Source organism: Gavialis gangeticus, unplaced genomic scaffold (genome assembly GCF_001723915.1).
Source record: "Gavialis gangeticus isolate Ggan-Ray unplaced genomic scaffold, GavGan_comp1, whole genome shotgun sequence".
Classification (NCBI taxonomy): domain Eukaryota; kingdom Metazoa; phylum Chordata; order Crocodylia; family Gavialidae; genus Gavialis; species Gavialis gangeticus.
This window is the reverse complement of record NW_017729031.1, coordinates 90,631,959-90,651,322: the sequence shown is the minus strand read 5'-3', so window position 1 is coordinate 90,651,322 and position 19,364 is coordinate 90,631,959. Positions and strand designations below refer to the sequence as shown.

General features: G+C 39.1%; 1 protein-coding gene across 3 annotated transcripts in view; it reads right to left on the bottom strand.

Annotated features, from left to right (window-relative positions):
- Positions 1-19,364, bottom strand: part of TRAF3IP1 (TRAF3 interacting protein 1) — a 76,084-nt gene that overhangs the window by 43,013 nt on the left and 13,707 nt on the right. For 2 of the 3 annotated variants that reach the window (XM_019523368.1, XM_019523367.1), the window contains exons 6-8: positions 17,518-17,586; positions 7,653-7,728; positions 609-704 (exon numbers count right to left, since the gene is read on the bottom strand). In XM_019523368.1, the coding sequence (XP_019378913.1) occupies positions 609-704; positions 7,653-7,728; positions 17,518-17,586 (241 nt within the window). The remainder of the gene's footprint in view (positions 1-608; positions 705-7,652; positions 7,729-17,517; positions 17,587-19,364) is intronic. The other variant, XM_019523369.1, reaches the window with a different exon arrangement.

Here is a 19,364-nt window from a genome sequence, read left to right as displayed (position 1 = left end):
CAAATTAAAAAGTGGGACAGAAAACACTAAAAATAAGAGCATTGCACAAATCAACTGTATGTCTTCACCTGGAATGAATATATTCATTTCATATACCCCCATCTCAAAAAAAAAAGTAGAATAGGGCCAGACATGTAATTTAAAAGACTGTAGGCATGGAAAAGACTAAAACTGTTTTGAAGAAATAAAATAGCCACAAGAGGTATAAAACAAGGTAATGGATAGCACATAGAAGGTGTTAGGCACTCTTTTACCCTGTCTCATAAGGACTGTACAAAGAGACATTGAATGAGACAGTAAAAAAAAATATTTTTAACCGCACACGAGTATAATTTTGCTACAGGTATCAGTGAGACCAAAACTTTAGTAGGAATAAAAATGAATACAAAAACATTCAGATGGATTAGAAAAGGGTATTTTACACCGCAGGCTGTACGCAAGTCCTAGCCCCTGCCTGCCTCTGACCCAAGGTGCGTCATCGCAGCCAACAGCCAGAAAAGGTTGTCTACTGATATTGTATATTGTGACAGTTGGTTCAAAAGGTAAAACACAGACATCATTATTAAATGCTATTCAACGCATATATACGGAGCACTGTACTTTCTTACCTCTTTCCTGTACTGTAGTGATAGACTCAGCTCTCAATATGCTAGCAGTTTTCTCAACCAAAATATTAGCTGCACTTTTACTAGCTTCCCTTCTTCCTGACATAAAATAATTTACAATGAGATATGCACTATATACATCAGGGATATAGCCTGAAACACTGCAGAATCCATTGCCGTACTGATAGGCTCACCAACTGCTCCATAGTTGGGGTGTGCGAAGCGGGCCCTATTCAATTCAGATTTGGCCCAAATCAGGGACAATGATTCGATTAATTGATTTGGATCACTGTCCCTGATTCGATTCACTTCTGTGGGACACTCTATGCACCCCACCATCGCAGCATTCACGGCCGCCTGCTACCTAGAGGTATGTAGAAAAAATATTTAATGCTGTGTCTATGTCCGAATTGCCAAATCTTTCCAAATCTCTCCAAATCGATTCAATTCAGAGAGAATAAAGGGTCCTCTGATTCAATTCAGATTCAGAGATTCAGCCACTGAATCGGGACGAATCTCCACCAAACTGAATCAGGGACCAAAGCTTTGCACAGTCCTACCCACCTACACCCCTTCTCACATGTTTGCATTTCTGATTTTCAAAGCATCACCTGAGCAGTTTCCAGGTATGACAACACCCTTGACAAGCATAAACTTCAGTTGTTGAGTCTTTTCACTGATGTTCCAAGAATTTTTCACTGTATTAAAAAGTGAGATTTTGATATGAATGCACCAGATTTCCTCTGTCCTTCTCCTGCCTGCATTTCCAAGTCGCATCATGAAATCAATTTCTGATATGGAAATGCAGGGGTAGCAGCTTGAAATCCTAATATTCAGGTTTCTTTATATGTAACTTACTCCTAACACACATAAAATACTTCTCCAACATAAGAAGTACTACCCATTGTAACAGCATCCATTCTTTTCAAGAAGGCTGTTCACATGCTTCCTTAACTACACACCAACAATCACATGTGATTTAAACAGAGTAATTTAACTTTGTTTGAAAGACCACTGACAAATTAATGTGACATGCAGCTAATAAACTGGCTTTCTAATTAGCATAGTTTCTACTGCTATACAATTAGTTTTATTGTAAGTTATATTACAACAGTGAAAATAAAACTGTACCTACTTAAAATGGGAGTAGATCTACTAGTTAGCTGAAAGTTCAAGTAAATTAAAAATATATCTACAACTACTGTAAATCTGTTCCCCATATGCACAGTTGAGCAAGACCTGGTATAATCTCTTAACTACCAGGTTCACTAACTACATTTATTCCTTCTGAACTGCATCTGTACTTCTCAATCCAGTTTTATGCAACACAATGGCTGCATCTGCATTCACAGATCGAGTTATACTACAACCCTATTTTCTTCCTGACACTCCATATTTATTCATTTAGATCAGTGGGGGGCAACCTTTCTGGCAGGCGTGCCACCAGATAAGTTTCACACCTACCCCAAGTACCACGTGAATCCATTTCCCTCCCTGAGCTGCTGTGATGCTTTCTGCTTCCTGTCCTGTGCTCCCTGTCCCATAAGTTGTTCTGCTTTTTGCTCCCTATACTATCTGCTGCTGTTCTCCCTGCTCCCTCTCTGATCTGCCATGTGTCACACAGAGGCCGCCCCTGCCACTTGTGCCCCTTGGCCACCTCTGACTTAGATTTGGTATTAAAAATGTATGAACACAAAGCCGAGTCCCCTGACAACAGTCAAACTTATAATAACCCTCACACAAATGCATTAGGCTTTAACACAGGCTTAGAGGAATGTTACTATTAACAAGTGTGCATTATTACTTGCGTCAGGTATCCAGGTTGTAACCATATCGATCTAGAGACAAAAGGAATCAGAACTTGTGGTAGAGATGATATCTTTTATTAGACCAACTGCAAAAATCTAGTTAGTCTAATAAAAGATATCACCTCTACCATGAGTTCTGATTCCATTATTACTTGTATCACTTTGGTACCCTAGTCATAGCCTCTGTGGTATGCAGTGCATAAACACAGAACAAAAAATGGCCACTGCCCTAAAGAACTAAAAGTCTCAGTAAAGTGAAAACTGAATGTACTTACTGCTAAAAACATAAAACAACATTAAAATAATATTAAAAAATTAAACAAATAGGTCAGAAAACAAATACTACATTGTGGCAAAAGAAAACGAAAGAAATCAGGCAAGGGTCACCATGAGGTAAAAATCAGTTTACAGGCAACAGGATCCCAGTAATGTTTTTCAGCTATAAGATTATTAAAAGTTCATAGTAATGTCTTTACTTAAGATGTGAACTAACATTTTCAAAACATCTACTTGACTCACAAGTCTAGGTCAATGGGACTTTAGTTTCTAAAATGTTGGCTTTTCAGAAAGATATTTAAATGCCTAAAGAGTTTTTAAAAATTGAACCCTAGCTCCTTCTGAAAAGGGAACTGGCCAAATTTTACCCACAGTATGATGTAAACGTGTTAGCATTTCTCCTTAGCCACCTGGCACATAACTAACTAGAAATCACTTTCGGAACTGAGGGAAATTATATCAATACATGCAATCAAAACATTGTTTAGAATGATACTGTGATTACTCATTTCTGCTGAGAAGTTAGTATAGAGGGGATGTTACACAGCAAGAGTGAGGAGCATGAAGAATAATACCTGTTTTGTTTAAATCAGAAAAAAGAAAAACTTTCAAGGCATTTCCTTGAAAACCAGAAATTCCAATTGCATTATCAAAATACAAACCCTGGTTAACAGACAATTTTGTTCCTTACCTAGCTGTTTTTCTACTGTATCCTTCCTACCATGTCCTTTCATATGTGATGAACTAGACTTTTTTTCAGGTGAGTCTCTAGTTGTACCACTTTTAGAATCCTTTCTTCCTGACATAAAAGTTATGGGAATAATTATTCAGAATATATTTATATGAATCTTTGAACTAATTAGTTTAAAAATACAGTATTTGTTTAGTACACTTACTAACTGAAGGTGGTGACCTAATCATCTCTAATGAAGGACCTTAAAATACAAATAAAATTGGTTATACCTTTTGCAAAGTGCAGGAGTGGCATTTATAGGAAACATCTAAAAATTAGTAGCTTAGCTGTTTCAGTGAAAATTTTCAAGAGACTGGGAATGCATCTGTGACTGACTGGCAGTAGGATCTTCTGGTAAGCAGCCCAAGTCAGCAAGTCTGTAAAAACTTGAAAAGTTACCTTCCAATAGCTGTTAAATTGCTTATAGGATAGGAATGAATTTGTGGTGATCGAGGTCTATTTCCAAACGGGCAAGTGTCAAAATCTCAGAACCGCTGTCAAAACTAACCAACTTAGCATAGAGGCCAGGGACTGAAAGATGAGATCAGACAGACAGCTGCTGTACACAGGCAGGTCAACACGAGGAAAGCTTACAGTACTGCATCTGTTCAAATGAGAAAAATCTGAAACCAAATCATGACAATGTTTGATAAGCATTATTTGATACCAACATTACACTAAAGCAAAAACAAAACAAAACCAGAAGACTTAGTTGGTCCGATCTGGGTTTAGTCATGATGGCATGGTAATCTAATACAGCCACAAACTTGCGTCCCCTCCACCCCCACCATGACTTTGGTACAGACTTCATTTTAGCTCATGTTTAATATTAGTAGCTTCACATTTCAGGTTTCAGGGCAAGCTTATAGTTAATGCTTCTTTTCCTTCATAGCACTGTTACCTTTCAGTGAGCATGCAGAAGATAACAGTGTGAATGAAACAATTCAAGTATGCACATAAAGGTTCTTCAGTAGGGAAGGGCCTTAGAGAAATACTATAATATATTTTGGAGTAAAATAACTTCTTAAAATTGGTTCAACTCAAATTGATCTTAAGCTGATCACAGATAACATGGTTTCACAGCATAACAGCAGGACAGGGTAGTCATTTGACATCCATGATAATGGCAGCTTTGAAGAGGAAAATAACCAAAGAATTGAAAAAGAATAACAACAAATACAACAGTAAATTTTGCTTTTATCCCGTTTAATACAGATGGTAGCAGACAGATCTGACAAAATAATGCATGCCTAAAAATATAAGTATTCATTTTAGCTCTATTTTGATTCCACAAAATCTTGAGAATTCTACTTTATGGCCTGATCCTGAGGATACTGCACTGTGATGCATTAAAAGCACAGAGAACCCAGGGTGCAACTCAGTGGAGCAATAAAATCCTATCTACCACAATTTCAGGCCACATCCCTTTGGCTGCTATACTCCTTACCATCCCTCTGGCTATTTCTCACTGGTCAATTAGACTAATATCAGAGATTCTAATAACACCAGATATGTACCAAATACAAAAGGAAATTTGGCCCTTATCAAATAATAAAAAGAAGATTTAATACAACTCTAGTCCAGCCATAGGGAAAATACAGGAAAAGATTAGATGGAATACAACAGATGGAAATTCAGTGATGGGTCTATTTGTCTGAAATAAAGAATTTCTAAATCACCAAAGAGCAACTTTGATGAAAAATAAGAGATTCTGTATTACTTCCACAAGGGCCAGCAGTAGGCTGCTTCAAACTCCAGAAGCATATACCTAATGCTGTGTAGGGCTTGAAGGCTTCTTAAAGACTGATATATCTCCACCCTTACTTTAAATTCAAACTAGGCCCCAACATAGACCTTGACAAAACTCTACAGAGCATTTCTAACTACATACAAACTGGACATAGGGCCAGCATGTGTGGCAGAAGGCTATAGAGCAGTGATCTCCAACTTTTTTAAGTAGGAGATCACCTTTGGCATTTAAAAGAAGCTCAAACTCTACCGTGCACTGCCACCACCAATGCCCTCCCTTCCTCCCCCTGCGCCCAGCAGGTAAGTCTGTGGGGAGTGGGGGGAGGCGGACTGAGGCAGAGAAAGAAAAAAAAATATTTGGGGGTGCACCTCCCTAGGAGGTAAGTCTCACCTGGCCAAGGCCCCACTCAACTTACCCTGCTCCTGCCTCTGCGGCACTGTCCCTCACCACAGCAGCCTTGGTCTAGCCCACACCCCTTCCCTCCCCCATGGATTGACCTGCTGGGCTTGGGCACGCGCAGGCACGCGCACAGGCACTCATACTCCCACTCCAGCCTCAGATCAACTCCAAGAGGCTCCAAGATCTACCGGTGGACTGAGATCCACTGGTAGGTGACCACTGCTATAGAGATATACTAGAACTTCTCTCAAAAGGGCTTGTGTTATGAAACACATCTTTCAACCTACGAAGTCCAAATCTTCAGGCCTTTAAGGGACCCACATCTGACATGAATATCTGAGTTGACTACCTTCTTAAGTTCCATCTCCCTTCACTGAAAGAAGAGAGGATCAGAGAAGCCAAATCACACAAACATCAAACAGCCTCGTGATCTTATCCATTCAGGCTTCAAGATCCTGATCAGGGTTGATCAGCTTTGCGCTGGCTGCTGCAAATCCTGGTAGGCATGGACAGAATGACCCTTGATTAGCTGTGCTCATTCTTTCCGGACTGTTTCCAGAAAGCAAATGGAGTATCTGACTCTTTCCCAAAGACAGGCTGCAGTAGAATCCCACAAGACTCAACTCTGTCACCATGCTCCCTAACATTTACTTGTAAACACTGTAGGACAACAGTTTGCAAAATTTTGCAGCAGTCAGCTGGAATGACCCAGCTCAGGTACTGGATAGGTCTGTGTTATAAACTGGCTGCTGCTGCTGCTACTTTTCCCTGTCACTGCTTCTCCCCACTGCCTCGCTGTGATGCTGCATGGGAAAGGTCCCTGCTCCCTGGCTGCCCAGCCACAGAGCATCAGGCAAAGCCCCCACCCTGTCACTGAATGCCACTTAAGCCCCAGCTCCATAGGTCAGATCTGGCCTGTGGGCTATAGGTTGCTGACCCCTGTGGTAGGTCACAGAGATTATGAAGTAAAAAATGATGACAATGCCTTTCTTCGGAACTGGACTATCTAGGCAAAAACAGATCAGAATGAAAAAAAATACTGGTTTAAGATTAATCTAGTTTACACTGATGCAGAAATTGGGGAAAACACTTTGAGGATGTGACCAAATACATACTTGTTTCAGCAATTAGGAGAGTTTTCCCTAACAGTCATCAAAATGGTCTGTAATCCAGGGATCTTACTTAAATCCTCTATTTTACTTGATTGAAGAGGATAATTTATGACCAATGAAGAAATTGTGTTCCATCCCTTCAGAGATGAAGAATGCCACAATCACCCACATTTCTTCAATCCATGAGGTGGATTACAGCTATGCGCAAAAATTACTCAAAAAGGCCTAGATAGTGCAGAATTCATCTAACCACCTTCTGAATATGGTGATCTCATCAAAAGGCCATCATATTTGTGCCCAACTTGCTGTACTGTTTATTACATTGCTGTAAGTTAAAATGCATGCGCCCAGCCACACTGAAGAACAGCCTCAAGATATACTTCTTTGTCCAGGTCTTACCAACAGATTTAATTGTGAAATCCTGGATTCCTAGATAAGCAGTCAGTTTCCAGGTTACCAGGAAACACTATGTTTTGCCGTGCTGAGTTCCTTAGTAACTTAGGGTCTTGCAAAGGCACAACAATACCAGAGTAAAAAGCATACTTGAAAGAAAATTAATGTAAAATTAGTGTAAGCTTTCCAAAAAGTGTTGTACGTACCTTTATGAAATAGAAATACAAAACATTCAGTAACATTGTTTTCAGCATTGCCGTATCAGAATAAAAACTGAGGTGCACAAAGTTTCAGAAGAAACATTCATCTAGTCCTGACACCGTATGGAGCAAAGCATTACACGATTTACTTCTAAATTAGTCTCTAAAAATTTGTATGGAAAATGCTGACACACTGGAGTGGGCAACTACATCCACCAACACTATCTATGTAGAAAAACTGACATCTGGATTCATAAATGCAGGTTATGTGCATTCAGCACACACAAGCAAAAGTCAAAAAGGTCACTTAAAATTAATGACATTTCTATTCATATCCCTCAAGCTTATTTAATAGAAAAATATTCTTTCCAGTTACCTTCTCCTCCGGGTTTGGACCGGTGCCTTGACCCCTTTGTTGAATGCTGCCTTGATAATCTTGCAAGACTTTCACTCTTTAAAAAAAACAAAAAACAAAAAACCCTGCACATTATATTTCATTACACAAACAGCTCCAGCACACAAACAGAAGATCAAACCATGCACAATCAGCAGAAATCTTCCCTGTTAAACTCACAAGTAAAACAAAAAAGCTAAAACTTGGTTAGAGGTATATTTGCACATCTTTAAAAGTGAGTTAAATGTAACCAATGTATTCCTGAATCTGCAAAGAAACTACTCCAATGCATTTGGCAACCTTGGGATGGAAAGGCTATTGCAACTATTTTGAGGAGACAACACTGGCTGTCACAACTTTTAGAACAGCCTGTGGTAGCCTACCACTGCTCGGAATAGGGCATCCTAGGAGTCTGCATAGCAACTGAGGGGATCTGTCTATGGACAAGGGACTAGTTCTGTACGCATCTCTATCAAAATATAAGCTCTGTTTCAATTGTGAAGCTAGCTTACTTTCTCTGTAGGATTTTTACCTCAATCTTGGGATGAAATTCAAGGGGTGGTGAAAAAGGACTAAAACCAGATTGTTGAATTTAGGCTTCTATTCAGATGAACAACCTTGGACAAAGAAGACAGGCAGACTAGGAAAAATAGTTTTGACAAGAATGGTTGTAAACAGGCAATACATCGTTGGTGGAAAGCTATGATACCATGGTGAAGATGATCTAGGTATTACCTGATAGTGGATGCTGTAACCTTACAGGACAACCAGCCTCTTCAGGAGAGGAAGAAGAAACCAGAAGCAGAAAAGTAGCCTGTGCATGAGGAAGATCCTGGCCACTCTGAAGGGCCCTGACCTACGTCTAAAGAATGCTCTGGAGTGGTAATGAGCAGGCAAGGAGTGCCACACAGGTGTTGCATCAGGATTGGTATACATCTTGTGCTGTTAAATTTCCAAATTCCTTCTGCAAAGTTTGTGTGTTACCTATTGCAACTATCATGTGACCCTAACAGAGATGAGTGGAACAGCAGAGCACCCACAATGTTGGATCTCAATGTAGGTACTGGGGGAGGAAGAAGGAGATCAACCCTAGGGCTTGGGAGTCTAGGGCAAATGAACTGTGAGGTCAAACTCACATAGGGGTAACAGACAGAATGTGTGCGCAGAAGGTATGTCAGAGACCAAACACAGGCACAGTAGTAGCAAGAACTGGGAGAGCTTAAATACATTTCCAATAGACAGGCTCCAAACACAGCATCCTAGGAAATGTCCAGCAGTGGGAATTCAGCCAGGTCTGTGATGATTACCTTTGTTAACAGTCGAGTACTGGACAGGCCCATTACACACACAGTTTGGAGCATGTATGCTAATGGCACTCCAATACTTCAGTGTGAGGTGTAAGGGAGGATCTTGAAATGATTCTGTAGGCAGGCTTAGGTCATCCAAGAATCTTTGCTCCATGACCAGAATTTGGATATGATGGAAGACAGGTTCAAAGAAAGACAATTGTGTTATTTCCTAGCCTGCAAATAACCCCAAAACTTTCAGAGAAGTCTTCTTCTCACTTGCAAAAACAATGATGGACTGACACAGTGATGAAAGTTGGGGTGCCATTCAGTAGTGCACAGTGAACAGAACAGGCACTAGCTTCTGCTAAGTCATTCATTATGAATATCATTCACTATGCTTCTACCAACTTCACTTTTCTTTCACAGAAATGTCCTTTATCTACATTTTTAAATAAAATGAAGTGACTGAAACTAAGCAGTACGAGGTGATAAAGTACAAATGATTTACAGAATGCAGTTTACTTCCCCGTATTCACCATCCTTGTAAGGTATCTCCGCATCTTGGCTGCTAAACATATGTGAGGATTTTTAGCCTTAAGAATTTCTCCCTAATTTGTTTTCCAAATGCTACTTGTACTCTGAAAGCTTAATAGCTCACCTATTCTGGATCCAAAATTTACTGCCAACCAATAATGCACAGTCTCATGATACAAATGATAATCATGTTATTTCCGAATGTTTATAATAAAAATTCTTCAACAATACCCCAAAACTAAATACTGCTCTAAACAAAACAGTATAAAATATTTACTTTATCTGTAGTATATTGGAACTCCTGCTTGTAACTTCAATAAAGGAACATTTAAAAAAAGAATATATGAGAAATAATGATAAAGGTATGGTAGGAGCAGCAGTTGATTTCTAAAAGCTGAGGATAGTGCACCCAATAGACAGAATTTAAAAGATAAGTAACAGGAAGAAAGCAAAGATTAGATGTTAAGTTGTAAGTTTTTAATTTGTATTTAGAAGGTAACATTTCCTCTTTAGCAGTAATAATGCTCATTAATGTAATGGGATTTCTGGATAAACACACAAGGGACACTTAATTAATAAAACATTTTAAAAATATTTCATAGTATTTGTGCTTATTTGATTGTTCCAGCTATTTGTAGGTACTCTATGAGAACACGAATACACACACACACCAGCTTTTATAACCAGCTTAAGCAATCTAAAAACAGAAATAAAGATGTTTATAGCATTTTTTCCACCAAAAAATGCTGTACTGAATACCTCTGCTTGCAGAATTTCAGGAAGCTTGTAATAAAAAAACCAAACACAAATGTGTTAAACTGTAAGCAATGCAGGAACTAGTGAAATGGAAAATAGGGGGTACCGAGCAAATAAACTGCTTTTGACATAAATATGTTTTGGTGAAATTATTACTGTTAACAGTAATTGTATCTGAATACACAATATTTTGGATTCACTCTATTTAGAAAGTAGTAATACATATTAATACACAGATAAGAGTATAAAAACATATTATTAAAGTGGCCTATTTTAATTATTTTATTACTATATTAACTCTTAAAATATAATACAAGAAGCAAAAAGAAAACCTTACATTCCATCAGCATCTGCTTGAAAGCCTTCAGGGACACATGTGGTTTAGTCAAACTTTCTCTTAATTTTTGGCGATGCAAGTATTAGCACAGGTGGGGAAAAGTTGGGACTAGGTGGAAAGACTTCTCATGGAGTTGATTTAGGCAATTAAATTTGTCGGTCAGTAATCGCATGCACGGTTTTACATTTTTGTGCAGCATGTGCACACAGCAACAGGTGCAAAGTAAGAGCTAATGTTTATCACTAGGGAAGGACACAAAAACATAGAAACTACAATGTTTATCATTTAATTATTTCCAACCAAAGATGAAAAGAGCTCTCTCACAAGTTAAGAGGCTCCAGGGTGTCCAAAAGTAATCAATGGAGTCAGTTTTTACTTTACAGTTACTTTTACAATAGTCTGGCAAACTAATTAAGAATGTGGCCCAAGAAATATTTGCTAGTTGCATAGTTATATTTGCATACATTTAGTTATACCTGTATACATTTGGAAGGGTATAACATTCTGCACTACAGCAGCTAACCCATTACTCAGACCTCTGATCTCACTCCTCCAATCCTTTGACAGCTCTACTTACGTGTTAAGCAAAGCTCGTTGATAGAAATATAGTAGGTCATAAAGAGAAGTATTCCCTGGGTAGAAACTCAGCCAATTTTCTAATCCAAACCCCAAATGGCAATGCTGTCTAATCACTGGATTAGCAAGTCAACAATCTTGAGGGACACAATTCATATCCTTTTCCAATGACACATTCTCTTTGTCCCTGTAGCTTCCCTTCTTCTCAACTTCCCTGCCCCTTCATAACATACCTGGCATCTAAGACTCATGCCACAAAAAAAATAGCACAAGATGAAGTGAGACCCCTCAGGGGCACAAAATCTGTTCAGGACCTGATCGGTGGCACAGTGATTTTTATGCATCTATGCTGTCTGAAGGTTAAGCAATCAACTATGAAATCAAAGACAACAGAGTAGTGTATCAGAATACCTTAGTTTTCTTCCAAATTATGAAGGCATAATTGACTTTATAAGTGGTGACAATTTCCCTCATTTTTGAAAGGCTAAATTTATTTATTGATTTTTATCAAGTCTAGGGTCATACCTAAAATGGCTGGTAACCAAAGCATTTGGAGCCACTATGGAGATATAAACTGAACCAACATGCACTAGCAGACTACTTATACAATTCTAGGGATCATTAGCTACCAGAGGGGAAAAAGGGTCTCCACACAAGAGAAGACAAACAACTTACTTGTTTTTAAAGGATATCAGCTGTAAGCTTTTCCCCTTTATAAATCCATTGCCACTGATGGCCTGATATTACATTAAAATGTATCTTTCAAATTCCTATTCTCGGGATTAATTCAAATTCACTCATCGCTTTGGAATCTTACTGGATGCTCTGATATGCTAACAATACTATATCACTGTGATTTGTTTGTAAATTATACAATAGCTCTCACTCGCTGTGTGCATCACTGTAAGCTATTCAGCACATGATTCAAACAGCTGTACCACTATTGTGGAAACAAAACCCAATTAATTTCTAATACGCTTTCTTGGAACACTTGAAGAATTCCCTGGATCTTTCTCTCCTTCTCAAACATGAAAGAAACATCATTTGAAATGCATAACAACAACCCAGAAAGATCAACATTTGTCAAGGCCCAAATAAGCTTTCATTTGTATAGCTTATTTAGAAAATATCAATATCTTATTACCTCCTGATAAACTTAAGTCAGTAGGCTGAAATGCAGTATCTGCCAACTTTAGTTAATACCACCTAGCTCCCATCAGACAAAAAGGAATTTTTATGGCTTAGAAAATGTTGACTGGTAAATTAAAAATGTTAATGTTTAACCTCAATTATATGAAATGATTGTGAATAACTGATGCCAGAATCATACAAAACAAATACTTATGAAAACCTCCAAAAAACAGCTCTATGCAACTACTGTCTTTGTTTCTCTCAGGGTAGCTAACTTATCTTTGATCTAGTAAATCACTTTATTAGATATTCAAAATCATTTCTAATAGAAATTTTCCTTTGAAAGAAGTTCATTAGATGCAACTTAGCAGATGATTCCAATGACTAGTTCCAGAGCAATACAGGTTGTATGGCAATAACAAAAGTCACCACATATGTGGACAAAAGTGACAGGATATTAGAAAGAGCTTCAGCCAAAAGTTACAATGGCCATCTGCAAACTAAAGCATACTTTTTCAATGTGTTTTGCTTTAGGGGTAACCAACATACCTATCCAACTTCTTTAGCCACATTCATATAAACAGCACCATATGTTTCAGAAGGTCCACCTAAATCCTGGATCTCCTTTCTGTCAAAAACCTTTGACAAACAAAGTCACCTTTATTGTTTAGAAGAGAAGCAGTTATGCAATGGATACATCTATTTTAAAATAAATCTATTTAGTAAAACTGGACCAAGGAAAATAAAAAACAAAAAAGTATAATTTCACTTTCTCTGATCACAAAGTGATGCAGAAAGCAGGGCAGGGTGGCACCTTAGAGAATAGAAATTATTAGGTATCAAGGGAAACCAGTTAGTCTCTAAGGTGGCACCCTACCCTACCTTCTGACTGACTTTGCACAAACATGGCTATCCATCTCTCTAAAAGCGATAAACAACCTGCTTCCAATTAAGATGTTATTTTTCTGATACATGTCTAAGATCATCTGCTGTATATTATCCAAACATTTCCTTTTAGCTCCCACTGAGATTACCTTTAATTTTGGAAAATTAATTATAGATACCCAAGCCATCACTGCCATTAGCTGGATGAAAGACAGGGTTTGTCTAATACCAACACACAAGCGATGTCAAATGGGGGGAATTTAAACTGTTAAAGTTTGTGGGTATTTTCTCATCAGTTTTGACATGGGCGACTGGTGCCACTTTAGTCAGGGGGGCATGTGCCCCTCCCAGTAACAAGTCAGCAACCAGGGCAGGTCCCCCACAGCCAATCTCGCCGACCGGGGGGAGGGGTCCCCCCACGGCTGATTGCACCAACCGGGAAGCGGCCACGGCACTCCTGGAAGTGTCCAAAATGCTTCATCCAAAGCTCCCACTCCCCAATCAATGCTCACAAGGGGGGACACCGGTGCTCCTGCCCGCCCACCATGCCCGTCACCTAAGCGGGGAGCACGGCCTATCTGGGTGTGCACCAGAGCTCTCAGGGGGTGCATGGCACCCCAGTGCACCCTGTACACATCACCACTGAGTTTTGAGAATAAATAGCAAGAAAAATATTATGCTTTTGAGGAAGAAAAGAGAACAAATAGAATCTTGCCCAGAACTCAGATCTTAAACAATTGAGGTCTAAGTGAAAGCTTTACTGCATATTTAAATAGTTAAGGTATTTCTAAACACAGTTTTCCAGAAGACCGCAATATACAAGACATTCAACTTGAAACTCTCCAGGCATCACAAATGAGAGAAGGGGGCCTCTCTCTCTCACTAGTGCTCTCACTGCCCACCTGCTGACACCCAGAATATGTATAACAGGAAACTGCCACACACCCAGCAGAGGCAATTTGCAGACCCTGAATAAAGAGAAGTAGACGGGGACAAGAAGCCTAGCGTCTGGAGAAAGAAGGGAGAGAGAGACATGGATTGGTGAGCAGAGACATGGACAAGAAGCATGAGGAGTACGTGCCAGGTGTAGAAGCCAGACCTAAATAAAAAAAACAGGATGGGGAGAAGGACAGGGCAGAGGAGGTCAAAATTTACAGAAAGAGAGACAGAGAGAAAAAAAAAATAGACAGAAGGTTGTGTGACCACTACAGCATAATTCATTCCAGAGTATGAAATGGACCCTCAAATTCTTAAGTGTTACTCTTGCTCTGCTGTCAGGAAACATCCGTGAAATATATGAAGGAGCACACCCCATGTGCCTATGTAACTGGTCCACAGCAAGCAACAGCCTACTTCTGCTATCAGTAACTTCTTTTGCTCTAGTGGCAGAAGTTTATGTGGTCGACCTGAAAATTCTATCTTTGGCAATGAACCATGAGGGCGTCTATTCTGCCACACAGTAAAGTTTGCGTCTTTAAAAACCTAAAAAATTACATACAAAACATTAAGAACAATAAGGCTGCAAAGTCAAGTCCTCAAAAGTTAGGAAATACCAGAAGTAAGCCTGCCTTTGCAACCTTAATGTGGTCCTCATGTACGTACACATTTTAAAACACAGTCTCTAATAACATGATTATATACTATTGTGTCCTTGTGGCCCCTGCTCCATTTCGTACAAGAGATAAATCTACTCTGAGAATCTATAAGGTTTCTGTAGTCAAGGAGGCTGTTCTCCATCAATCCCCTGCTTCATCACTGCACAAGTTGAAAGATGTATAATGTATGAGAATGAGGATTACAGGAAAATTAAGGAGAGTGTCAGGGTTAAAGGCAGCTGAATTCTACTTTGGAGAAATTCTAAGGATACTTGGAAAGTTGGTTAATTTTTTTTCCAAACATAGCCACAAACTGTATGCTCCTCACTTCCTGAGGAACAAACATGAGATAAAAGATTTGGTTTGTAGATGTGGTGAGCACTCACAACTGCAACTAAAATAAATGGGAACTGCTTCAATAAAGAGCTATATTGTACTGAGTATTCAGAAAAAAGTTAGTCCCAACTTATTGAAAACCCCAAATTAAGGGTTCTTAGAAAGCCTTTGTTCCTTAGCTGTTCAAAAAGGATGCCAACAAGAAGTAGGTTGTTGTTTATTGTGAACCAGTTACACAGACAGATGAGATGCATTTTGCTAAATATTTGGTAGTGTAATGAACATTTTTTAAGTACTCAGATACCACAGGGATGAATGCCACAGAAGTGCCCATGTGTATTAAGAAAGACAAAAATTCTGAGGACATGAATATCATATTAGCTCATCATTAAACACTATCGCAATAAAACTATATACAACCCTATGTCTGGCATTTCTTAACTTTTGAGTGCTTTACTTTGTGCCCTTAAAGTCCTTTAAATGTACTTTTATGTGTAATATAGATAGAGATACACAAGCAGGAGGCTCAGGTTCTAATTATACAAGAGTCAAAAGCAGTAATGCTTAGGAATGTGAAGTTATTGTTTCCATAATCTGATGTTTCAAACTAGGAAGCAAGGCAACTTATTTTCTTTTTAAATAAAAATATCCATTCTCCAAATAAAATCACTGACACAACATGATTTAGGACTTACTTCATTACATTATAATCCGTATAGCCATGTGTCATGACAAGTGAAGACTGCTCTACGTAAAACTAATCTTGCACCATGGCACAATTCAAATGATTAAATTTCTAAAGAATTGTTTCAAAATGCTTGATAAACCATGGATTGATTTTTTTTTAGAGTTCAAAAGATATTAAAGTAAAGAAACTATGCAGTAAAACTAATGAAATACTGCTATTAAAATCTTTACATATACTCATGTAACTATTTTTTGGCCCAGTTTTCCGTTATTACTACACCTGTTTTACAGCTGCAATGAAGTGACTTCAATGAAGTTAGGCCAGGTCCAAAACACAAGTAACTCCATGGAAATCAAGGCATTTACACTGGAGTGAAACTACTGCAATGATGGGATGATCAGCCCCAGTCTATTAAGATCAATTTCTCAATACTTTTGTTTTGGAAATATCCTAAATCACTTTGGGTGATGATCTTAATTCTCCATGTCCAAGGATTCACTGAGAACATTTTAATTCTACTCTTTCCATACTGCTAAAGAGGTGGCCATTTTTTCTACATAGGTCTATAGTGCATGTTTTCATCACCTGTAGGCTAAGCAGTGTCTTCTGTTATGCTAGTAAGAGAAGGAAAAGCATGCCACCTAAATTTAAAATAATAAACCAAAATTCCCTGGAATAATTCCAAAAAGCACTTAAGAAAGGAAATGGAACTTTATTACACTAGTATATTATTGTGATGCCCAAGAGCATTGCTATAGTTTGGAATCAGCCTCAGAATTTCCATTAGAAATCCCAATTTGCAGGAAGTTTAACTTGGCCATAAAAAATTGCTTCAGGCTTAAAAGTAGTTTATAAGCTCTCATTTCAAGTGCCAATATTTTGAAAAGTTAGGCTTGATTTTAGTCAAAGAATGGCTATAAAATTTGTCATCCAGAACAGAAGACACGATGATATCAAGAGTCCACAGACTCCCTACAGGGACGACTGCTAGACTTGGGATCAACTAGTTTTATTTTTTCTAATTTTTAGTGCTTTATCATAATTTAAAGTCTCCATTTCTAAAGAAGTAGCTGCGTAGACCAGCCACTCCCAAAACTCTCTGCAGTCAACAGGAGACAGATGTAGACAAGATGCTTCACTAAAAGCAAGAGAAAACCTGCAGCTACTGTTCAGTGGCAACCAACTGGTTGACATCATACCCTCCTTCCTTTCTATTCAAATCCAATGAGTCAACCCTCTAAGATGACTTGCATTATTAGAATTACCATTTTGTAATAAAACAACATAGCATCTGTAAAAACATTTTTGTAATAAAAGAGGTTATAAAACTTAGAAGAAATAAAGGTTCCAAAACATATGTAACAACAGTTTCTGTACAAATAAATTTCCCTTTTAGTGTCCAAACCCAAATATTGCAGTACTTAAAAGTGAGGCTCACTGATTTTTATCATCCCAGCACAGAGAAAATTTAAGAATGAATGAATAGCTCAAACAGGATGACTATTATTAGTCATATAAGAAGTGTGTCATATGATTTAAGCTGACAGCACTTCAGCATGAAGACTTTAGAATCTTGTAAGCATTTTCATTCAATTTAAGCATTTTTTTCCTGAATTATAATAATCCTCATGTATGAAAGACTCACCAAAACCTAACTTAATACATTCTAAAAAGACAATACTTAGATATCTACTTTTAAAATGTCTTCCGCAATACTAACCTCATTGTTTGGTTCATTCTTGGTGTCTTTAGCAGACTTCCTTGCTCTAGTTTCCTCTGATTCTGTGAACTGAAATGAGACAACTGATTTATATCCAACCACTGTAATACTTAAGGATACATTGAATGACCTGTATTTGGGTTAAAGAAACTAAATGCAATTCTGAGGGTGATAAAATTATTTTTTTTCTCTCTCTTTTTTCAGCTGACATCCTGTAGATAGGGCCCTACTGAATTCATGGTGGAAGTAGGCTGAGCTGCAGCTTCTTTAAATCTTGCAGGTTCCCCCAGAGAATTAAAGATTCTTTAAGTCCTGCACAGCCTCCCTGCTGCTTATTGTGGAGGGGCCCTGCTCGCAGCTTGCTCCTGATCAGCAGGGAAGTGAAAACTGTGGTTTTAAATGTAACCCTGGGCACAACGCTACCCACGCCCTCACCTGAATAGTGGGATCCTGGGATACACAGTAGCCAGTGACCCTGCTCAGCTCCCTGGGTAACTGCTGCAGAGTCCCCAAGCAAAGAGCCTCCCCTTACAATCAAAACAACCTTGCAGACCATTATAAAACTATTTACAGAATTTATTTACAAGATAACATATAACTAATATAATAAAACAAATGTTACATGGCATAACCTGGCAATGGTGGCTTCAGGGTTAATGATTCTTAGATGCACATTATGCCAGGGGAAGGTATACAAATTACCCACCATCAATAAGGAACCAATAAGTAACTAAATTTATTAAACTGATAAGAACAGATTGAATTTTATTAGTAGATGTTTAGGATTGTGAATCCACAAAGATGACAAAGGCAGTAGGGAAATACACATTGCCCAAGCGAGGGATTAACATAAGAGGGATGGGGAGGGGAACGCAACTAGGTTACAGAAAATACAATGTTAGCCAACTAAGCCTGGTACTACACTTGATCTGAGCCTTCAAGAGGCCGATACTAAATTGATTGTGTGAACAAAATTTTGCCTTCCCCATGGGCTGGCAGAGTCATTGTGACCTGATAGCTGGGGAGCATTGGGAGGCCCTGGGCTGACTTCCTCGTGTCACCTGGGCTCACTGGTACAGTACGGCTAGTGGCTCTGGAGCATCATTGTCAAAGTCAGGCGCCATTGGCATTTCAACAACCAATGGTCGTGGTGGGTATGGAGCCGCGGTCAAACCCCTGAGCTTTGATGGATGCCTTTACAGCTCATAGGCTTTCAGCCTCCCTCATTTCCCAAAGCAAATACCCAAACATAGGAGGATCCTCTCTCCTCCTAGTGAGGTTGAGATCCCTCACCAGTTGTTCATCATAAAGTATCCCTACCCGGAGCTGCTGCAAGCGAGCTTTGCCAGCCATCTCCAGAGTTAGTCCTCCTCGGGCCACTAGCTGCTGTTATACTTTCTCTAACCACAGGATGTAGGCTGAGGCTATCTCCCCCTTTTAGTTGGTACGTTCTGTTAAATTCCAGAAACAAAGCCTCAGTTTGCACTGATTTCCCAAAGACGCTAGACAGAAGGTCAAGATACTGAAGAACTGATGCACTGGAGTTTTCCAGCTTAATCATTTGAACCACTTCAAAAGCTGGATCTCGGAGACTCTCCAGCAACCGCCTCTGCTTCTCCTCTTCTGAGACTGCCCACAAGGCCAAAGTCTCCGTCATGTGGGAATGCCATGCCTGAAAAGTCTCTTCCCCTGGAGGGAGTGGGTCCTTCCCTGAAAATACGAGAAGCCTCTTGTAGGCAAACGACTCAGGTGATGGTTGGAGGGCCTCCTTCAGGGCTTTTCCCAACGCCTTTGCCCACTCTGGGTCTGGTGCTCCGGAGCCTATCCCACTCCCAGACAGGGCAGCT